The sequence below is a fragment of the Marmota marmota genome, unplaced genomic scaffold (genome assembly GCF_001458135.2).
Source record: "Marmota marmota marmota unplaced genomic scaffold, marMar, whole genome shotgun sequence".
Classification (NCBI taxonomy): Eukaryota; Metazoa; Chordata; class Mammalia; order Rodentia; family Sciuridae; genus Marmota; species Marmota marmota.
The window spans coordinates 43,589,290-43,598,911 of record NW_026000005.1 but is presented as its reverse complement, the minus strand read 5'-3'; the positions used below and the strand labels follow the sequence as shown (position 1 = coordinate 43,598,911).

The window sequence follows — 9,622 nt, the reverse complement described above, 5'->3', positions numbered from 1 at the left end:
AATAAAAGTCAGTGTTGTTGCCCTGAACCAGCCATTTCTAACAATGAGAGTGATAAAACATGACTCCTTGACAGGAAAAAATAATTACCACTTATTTTTGGTTCTTCACTGATCTGAAAAATGCAGTTCATAAGCCCAAACAATGATATCTATGAAAAACTCAGTATCCAGCAGAGAACACACATTCCTCCAATGAAACTGGGGAGCAGTAGAAACCTAGCACATTCAGGAAGTTATTTTTTTTTAAAGGCTAAAAGATCACTATGAGATGTTGTATTCTGTAATTAAAAATGTAATAAGATCAAGAATTAATTGTAAAATAATAATTAAGATAAATCCCACATGTTAAAAAAAACATATTACTAAATAATCTTGGGTTTAAAAGAGAAACCATAAAGGAAACTAAAAAGTATTCAAAACTGAATGATTGGAAATTAATATAGGAGAAATTGAGATGTTACAGACTTCCCGGTGGGAGAGGAAAACCCACGCTGGGTGATTTTACAAGTGACTTACCAGGTTGGGGGCTGTGTGAGTGTGTGTATGTGTGTGTGTGTGTGTAACAACCCAACTCATTATTTTCCCAGACCATTTTTAAATAAATCTGGAGCATCATACATATCATTTCAATATAAATAGTTCTGAAATTATTTTTAGTAGCTCTATAAGATAAAAGAAAAAAACTTTATCTTATAATATACAATGCCATCATCACAATTAAATAAGAAAGAAACATGATTTCATCATCCAGCATGAACTCATAATTTAAATTCCCTGAGGTAGATAGAGAGACAGATATTTAGTTGGCTCAATTCATGATCCAAACAAAGTCATACACTGCAATAGTGAGTATCTCACTTGTTCTCTTGGGCTCTGTCTCTCCTATAAATTGGTAGCCAGGTTTTTAGCTTTATAAAATCCATATCCACTACTCTTGTTTGGATGTCCCCTCCAAAACTCACATTGGAATTTAATTGTAATTGTAACTGTATTAAGAGAGGGAACTTTTAATAGGCCTCACAAATGGACGAATGCTGACATCATATGAGTGGCTTAGTTATCTCAGGAATGTGTTCCTTATAAAAAAGACAGGTTTGATCCAGTTCCCCCTCTGTCCCACACAAGCTTGTTTGCTATTTTGCCAGGTTATGATGCAACATGAAGGTTCTCAGACAAGATATCAGCACCATACTCTTGGACTTCCCTCCTGAAGAACTGTGAACCAAATAAACTTTTTTTTAATAAATTACCCAGTTTGTGACATTCTGTTATAGCAGCAGAAAATTGACTAAGACATCTGTTACCTCATTCAGTGGTTAAAAAAAAAAATGGTGATATTTTAATTTTATCAACTCTTTTCCGATTACTAGCTTGACTATTTCTCTATTTAAAAATGTTCTTTGTCAACAATTTGATAACCCTGAGATTAGGATTCAGAATGAAAAGACAGGATGAATGATTATTTACCAATTTTCAAGACAATGTGTTGATTCTCCAGTATCTTCCAACATGTGACCAATAGGTTGTTTTCATTTGGGTTAAGAATCAGCGTGAACTCATGGATTTAGACATATTAAATATTCTGATTTATCGCAATATTTCTGTTCTTGTGGATGCTCAGATTGTCTGACCATTAGGGACCAATAGGGACCTCCTAAGTTGATTCCTGAGGCCTCTGTAAAGCCCTGGTTCTTGTTAGTGGCAAATGGTATTTAGAGGCCACAATCTGTTCCAGGAGTAGCCATTGCTACTAGGCTGATCAATTTCTGTATCTTTTCCATAAATAGAGCAAAGAAATTTGAATATGCCATAAATTCAGACTGATACTTCTAACTTAATTATCCTCACTTATCTCACATCCACCCTTCCATATTTTAAAAAAAAAGTGCCAGTTACAAATTAACATCCACATAATTGCATTTTTTCATTTTCTACTGAGCACAAGCGCACGCGCACACACACACACACACACACACACATCTCTGCCTAACATCAAACCACAACCAAAAACATAATGACTGAAGGACAGACAAAGTGATACACATCTGTAATTCCAGCTACTCTGGAGGTCAAGGCAGGAGGATCACAAGTTTTAGGCCAGTCTGGGCAACGTAGGGAGACTCTGTCTCAAAAGAAATTTAAAAGGAGTTTGGAAATGTAACTCAGTGGTAGAGCTCTAGCACTCACCTAGCATGTGCGAAACCTGGGTTCCAGCCCCAGTACAGCACACACACACACACACACACACACAAATTACTAAACACAGTTGTGTTTTATTTTGGTTTTGTTGTTTTTTGTTGGTTTGTTTGTTTGTCCTTAGAGTACAATACACTGGAGACATACATGACAAATTACTGTTCTTTAAAGTTATTTAAGCTATTTCCTCCATGTGGTTACACCACTCCCTTAACCTACATTTAAGCTCCCCTATTTTATTTTACCTTGAGTTTTTAGGGACTTTAAATTTTTTAATTGTTTGTATAATGATGTAAAATATTCACATGGTTCTGAAGTCAAATGTAGAAAACAACATACATTCAGAAAAGTATAACTTTGTTTCCTCTTTCCTCCACTGGAAGACAATCATTTTACTCTTTATTTTACTTTGCATTTTAAAAGAATTATAAGGAAGTATACATACATTTTTAAACATCCCTATTTTAGTAAATCTACCAATTTCTTTAAGATATCTAATTCCTCATTTACAAAGTTATTCTAGAAGTAGAAAATAATGAAAGTTGTCTGGATCATTATTGGAGCAGATATAATACTGATTTCAAACAGGTAAGGATCAAGGAAAGAAATGGATAAAGTCACTTCACTTACAAAATACAGTAGATAGAAGGAGAAAAATTAGAAATCTACCTCAACTGACACAGAAAATGCCTATCATAAAATCAGTACCACTTTGTTTTTTAAAAAGAACACGTCTTGCTCCAATGTCCAGATAAGGTACAGCAGACATCCCATGTGACAGAGTGACTTTCCATGTACTCCATTTATTATGAGGAACAAGACAAGAATAACTGGAAATATCAACAGAATCAACTGACAAGACACTGCATCTAGCAAGAGAGCTCAGGAAGGTGAACGGATATTAGACCAAGTGAAAGGAATCCACAGTGATTCTTCCTATACTTCACCTACATATTAGTTTCCTAGAGCTACGAAGACAGAGGACTAAAAAGCAAGTAGTTCAAAATGACAGATTTGTCGCCTCATGGTTTGGGGGGCTAAAAGTTGAAGATCAAGTTGCTGGATCAAGATGCTCCCCTCAAACCTGTAGGGGAGTCTTTCCTTACCCCTTTCTAGCTTCGGGTTGTTTTCTGACCATATCTGGCATCTTTCCAGCACCTAAGGGCAAGCCCACCATCAATTGCCCTCATTTTCCTCCATCCCTGAGTTCGCTCCCAACCTCTCACAATGCCTGCCTTCCTCCTCCTCAGCCATCCAGCACAAACACGAAATTCAAGGACATTCATCACATTATAAGTAGAGCTGTGTGCCATTTCAATTGGCAACAGGCCACGTGTATTGGGTGGCCCCATAAGATTCTAATGGAGCTGAGAAATTCTCATGCCCTAGTGACCTCGTAACCCTTGTGATGTGGAGCAGCTCATCACTCACGTGCTTGCAGAAAAGCTTGTGTAAACATGCCTACAGAGTTGCCAGTCTTTACACAAAAGTATAGCACATACAATTATGTATAGGACATAACACTTGGTAATGATAATAAACAACTGTGCTACTGGTTTGTGTATGTACCTGTATTTTTAATTATTATTTTGGAGTAGGTTCCACTTATTTAAAAAAAAAATGTTTTTCACTGTAAACAGTATGCTGTGTTACGCCTGCAGCAGCCTCACACATCTTGTGTTTACCCAGACGCAGGTTTCCTCTCATGCTAGATTGAATTGAATTTCATATTGTTTTGTCCGTAATGATCTTAGCAGGAAAAGGCTACACACATGTATACTTGTATACACTGGGTAGCCCACAGGTGTAGGAGGCTATTCCACCTAAGCTTGTGTAAGTTCACTCTATGATAATTGCACAATAACAGAACAACACTCTTCTCAGAATGTACCCCATCATTAATGACATAGCCATCTATATGAAAGATCCCTATGTCATTGCTTCGGCTGAATTGAAGTGTCTAAATGTCATTCATATGGTGACACTCTAACTGATGATAACTTGGCTCCTGGAGCCATAGAACATAAGCTAATTACAAAGGTAAAGTCCTAAGAATCCCAGCAGACCCCAAGATGGAGAAGGAACAGAGGGAGATGGATGCCAGTCTCAAAAACAGGAAAGACTACATTTGAGAACACATTTCCCAAATTGCCATGTTACAGAATCACCTATTGAGCCATAGAGTTTCAAACTCTGGAACATGAATATGTGTATGCATATGAATAGGCGTGCAAGTAGAGTTTTTAACATAAATAACAATACAATCTAGTGGACTAAATCTATATATATATATATATATATATATATATATATATATATATGTATATATATGTATATATGTATATGTATATATATATATGTATATATGTATATGTATATATATATATATATGTATATGTATATATATATATACATATNATATATATATATATATATATATATATATATATATATATATATGTATATATATGTATATATGTATATGTATATATATATATGTATATATGTATATGTATATATATATATATATGTATATGTATATATATATATACATATATATATATATAACCCATATTAATAACATGTTTATAATCTAGATATTAAAACATGGCCTATATACATAAGCACACTGTAACTAATATGAATAGCTATACAAGTATATTACCTGTATAACATACATCGGGTTACACATGATGCTGCATGTAAATGTATGCAGCTTCCATTCATTCTAAAATATTTATTAGCAAACCACAGTGTGTGCCAACTCCATGATCCACATAGAGTATGTTTTAGGATGATAATTTGTGAGCAAATATTCCTCTTAAAAATGAATGTTCAATATCAATATTAGATAAGTAGAACAAAAAAGCAATTTTTTTCAAACCTAGTTTTTTCTGATCAGACTAATAAAGAAAATCGAGTAGATCTGTCTCTTCTCAAAGTAACTAGATAAGGTTGCATCTATAATAGAAAAAAATATGTCATGACTAGGATTAGAGCAATTTATGAGAGAATTTTTATGTACCTTTATTATAGAGCTTTTTTGGTTTATCAACTTTCTTTCCCTCTATAACTTATGGAACAACAACAAATAAAAGAAAAAAAACTTTAAAGGAAATGATTGGTTTCTCACCCAGTTGTTGACTACACTTAATATAATTTTTTAAATGGGCTACCTTGTAGAGTTCCCAAATCTGTCAGAAGTCAGTATGTATCATTAGGTCACCGTTGTCATCCGTGTTGCAATTGTAGGCATCGCCCTCCTTTATTTGGTTTTGTATTGTGCCTTTAATTCCCACGATTCCCAGCATCACCCCTCTGCTGCTGTTTCAGGCCCGCAGTACTGTCCCCAGGATTACTGCCACAGCCTCAGTTTCCCCAGGGAACTAACCAATGCTGCACACGGCTGCAGTTAGACCCCCTCTCCACAGCCTCCCAGGCCCATCCCACTGCTGTGTGTCCCAGCTCCAGCAGCAGCAGACGTGTGCTCTGAGCAAGTCACTTGCTTCCTCTCTGTACTCTTTCCTGTCCTTGCAGTGGGCACAATAATAGTTCTCCCATCACCGTGTGATACGTGACACATGTAGTTTTTTAGGAGAATGCCTGGCTTTTAAGGGCAGCATGAATGCTCATTGTTTTGACCGTAGATGCTGCTATTGTGGTTAAACTATCAGACTTCCAAATCAAAGACTTATTCTTCCTTTCCTTGCTTATTTCTAACTATTTATGGTAATAGGCTTTTCATCAAAATTATGGTGGCAAGCTCCCATGTATGTCTTAAACTCTTCATTCCTTGTGTTTTGGTCTTCTTTTTGGAACTTCTGTCTTCAATCAACTCCACTTATCAAAACATTTCTAACTCCGCAAAACACACTCCAAAATGTTACCTATTTTAGTCAGCTTTTGCTTCACTGTGACTAAAAGACCCAACAAGAACAATGTGGAGGAGAAAGTTTATTTGGGCTCATAGTTTCAGAAGGTCAGCCCATGGTTGATTGACTCCATAGCTCTGGGCTTAAGGTGAGACTGAAAGTCATGGAGGAAGGACATGGTGGAGGAAAGCAGCTCAGGACATGGCTATAGGAAGCAGAGACAAAATATAAGCCTCAAAGACATGCCCCCAGTGACCTACATCCTCTTCCAATCCTACCTTCCTATAGTTACCACCTGGTTGATCCATATCAGCGGATTAATCCACTGATTCGGTTATAACTCTCATAACCCAAGCATTTCGTCTCTGAACATTCTTGCATTGTCTCACACATGAGCTCACACATGGCGGACAACTCACATCCAAATCACAACATTATCTCCTTCTTGAAGTCATTCCAGCTCTTTTTTAAAATATTTTTTTTAATTTTAATTTATTATATATGACCATTTCAGCTCTTTTGAAGTACACCTATTCCCCATCCAACACAAAGTACCTCCTGCCCATTGTATGTCACATAAACATCGACTTTTTACCATGTTCATTATTGTTTTACCTTGTGTGTTTTGGTCATTTGTATATGACAGGATTTTAAATCACACAGGGACATAGTTATTTGTGCATCCGTGATGGCTGCAACTCATGGAAGATCATAATTAATGGTAGTTTAATGAAAATAACTAAAGAATAAAACCAAAGGAAACTGTTCAGATTTTATTTTTGCATTTTATTAATAAATTTTTAAGACTTTGTCTAGGAAGACTACAGAAAGTTGAGGTCAAGTTTGGTACACATAAGAAGATCTCATGTGAGATAGAAAAGAATTAAAAGTAGAAAACACCGTAGAAACCATTATTCCATTTTGCTGGTCTCAATAATCAAGATATCCTCCATCTTTGTTCTTGGGTGGCATTGCATGGCATACCCATATAATTTCCTTAAAAGGGGAGAAAAATTGTCAAGATGCTGGCACATGTCTACAATCCCAGAGACTTAGAAAGCTGAGACAGGAGGAGCACAAATTCAAAGCCAGCCTCAGCAACATAGCAAGGCCTTTGGCAATGTATTGAGACCCTATTTCAAAATTTAAAAAGACAAAGGATGTAACTCATGCGTGAAGCACCCTTCTGGGTTTAATCCCCAGTACTAAAAGAGAGAGAGGAAGGGAGGAGGAAAGGACAGAAAGGAGGAAGGAGGAAAGGAAGGAAGAAAGGAAGGGGAGAGAGAGAGAAAAAGGGAGGGAGGGAGGGAAGGAGGAATGAAGGAAGGAAAGACTAAAACTACGGGGTGTTAGAATCAAGGAGGATTGTGCTGGAGTCCAGGTGCCATGGAGACAGCCTGCAACAGAAAGAATGGGAGGGAAGAAAGCCTTAACAAGGGGAACAAGCAAACTCCCAGCAGCACCTGCAGACAGGTGGATTAATCAACAGAAAGGGTCCTGGCAGCACCTGCCCAGAGGCTTGTGGCCCCCTAGCAGCAGCACTGCTTCTGGCAACAACATTTCTGCTGGCAGCAGCCCTTCCCACAGCCACAGCCACAGGAGCCACAGCCACAGGAGCCACAGCCACAGGAGCGGCAGCAGGTGCGGCGGCAGCAGCACACAGGGGTGCTGCAGCAGCCCCCACAGCAGCCACGGCAGCAGGGGCAGCAGTTGGAGCAGCAGCCGACTCGGTAGCATCTGCATGTGGTGCAGCTGTTGCAGCTACCACAGCCACCACAGCCACCACCGCAGCCACCACAGCCTCCACAGCCAGAGCAACCCATGGTGTCAGTAGAGAGGACTCAGGTGCAGTGAGGAGAGGACTCAGGAGAGGAGAGGCAGGTCTGGTGCCTCCTTCTGCTGGGGAGCTGCTTATATACCAACTCCAACAATCTCAGCCCTACATATGCAGCCAGTAGCTAGTTTCCTGTTGTTGTTTATCCCAATCCCCATAAAAAACCTCATGAGGCCTCGTGCATCCTTCCTTGATGACTCTCACCATTGCTAGATTTAACTTTTCCTCATTTCTTAACTCTATATTTAGATTAGAACATATTTCCAAGACATTTGGGTCCATGAGAACGTAAATTTATGTACGTTTTGTTCTGGAGCTTTGAATAGTACCTGGCACAATGTGAGTATTCAGTGGATATAATAAATGCCTAATATATTTTAAATAATTCTTTCTATAGCATGAGAGTCTGAATCTAATCAAGTAAAAGCTCTGTGTTTCCATTTATACTTCCTAATCATCACAGGTTAGACAAAACATTTTCTCCACATAAGAATTCCTCACACCCCAAAATTAGGACAATGCTCTTGAAAGAATTAGTAAAAAAAAAACCATAAACAAATGGTACAGAGTAGGCACTCCTAATTTCAAATCATATTTACATATTTACATATCACATTCTATCTCATCTTAAAACACAGATATTCTTTTTCTGACTGCCTGAGATCCTTCATTCAGCAGAACTGCTTGATTATTGAAAACTATATTAAAATAATTGTGTGATGTCAGATGCTAAAAATAAATTTTATGAGTCCTAAGTTATCTGCTAAGGGCAAGGCAACTATTTGCTGTTTTTCTGTTAAATAGTTGAGAAAATAAAAATTTTAAAAAGTTCCATCTGGTGACTGGTCAGTCACTTCATACCTCTCTGACATGTACTGTAGCTGGGACTCGGTGTCCATGCACTGATGGATGCTCATCTGCAGTGCTTTGCTGACTCTACCTGCCAGGCTTCCATTTCCTGTCCCAGGAAGCCTGTGCATATGAGGATTGGCCCATAGGGGTATGCACTTGTGCTGGGAGCCATTAGCCAAGTAGGTATGACAATTTCCTTGCCAGCGTACCCCATGTTGCTGACATTTTGCAGTGACATTCAATGTAGTTGACCTTGCTCAAGGACCAGGGCGGATTAGGGTGTTCCCGGTTTAACATAATCGGGTTTAGGTCGTTCCCAGTTTAGGTTCCAGGTTTAAGGTTTAAGATTATTCCTGCTGGGAATAGGGCGTATCCTGCTGCTTGAGTTCCCCTTGAGTTCTCACGGGATTCAGAGTATATTTTGGGAGACAGAAGCCCAGTGGAGGTGAATTTGGGAGAGAACGGAGATTTGGGCAGAGAACGTGGATTTGGGCAGAGAACGTGGATTTCCCCAGAACGTGTCTGTATACGGCTGGTGTGAGTTCGGGAATAAAGAGTTGCTGTTTGAATCTACAAGCTGTGTGGTGGCTCGTGATTGTGTGCCCAGCCAGACTGTGGCATTTGGCGTCCCGTGCGGGGAACTTCTAAAGCTTGGAGGTAAGTGAAATTGTTCGCCCCTGAGAAAGAGCGAAAGAATGGGTGATCATTTCAAAAAACAATGTGTTATTGTTTTGATTTATTTTGTTTTTATTTCAAGTTGCCTGTTCTTAGAACTTTCTCAGGCAAACTGGGGAAAATGGTTGACTAAAGATTTGAAGTTGTTCGCCTCCGAGGAAGAGAAATTGTTAGAGGAAGGAGGCACCCCAGT

General features: G+C 38.4%; 1 protein-coding gene and 1 long non-coding RNA gene across 2 annotated transcripts in view; both read right to left on the bottom strand.

Annotated features, from left to right (window-relative positions):
- Window positions 1-5,673: 5,673 nt before the first annotated feature.
- LOC125618272 overlaps window positions 5,674-9,622 on the bottom strand; it is a 7,825-nt gene continuing 3,876 nt past the window's right edge. The window contains exons 2-3 of the long non-coding RNA XR_007349518.1: window positions 6,347-6,350; window positions 5,674-5,685 (exon numbers count right to left, since the gene is read on the bottom strand). This is a non-coding gene — a long non-coding RNA (uncharacterized LOC125618272). The remainder of the gene's footprint in view (window positions 5,686-6,346; window positions 6,351-9,622) is intronic.
- Window positions 6,834-8,887, bottom strand: LOC125618271 (small cysteine and glycine repeat-containing protein 5-like). The gene has a single exon (XM_048808660.1). The coding sequence runs from the start codon at window positions 7,889-7,891 to the stop codon at window positions 7,598-7,600; it is 294 nt and encodes a 97-aa protein (XP_048664617.1). The 5' UTR covers window positions 7,892-8,887; the 3' UTR covers window positions 6,834-7,597.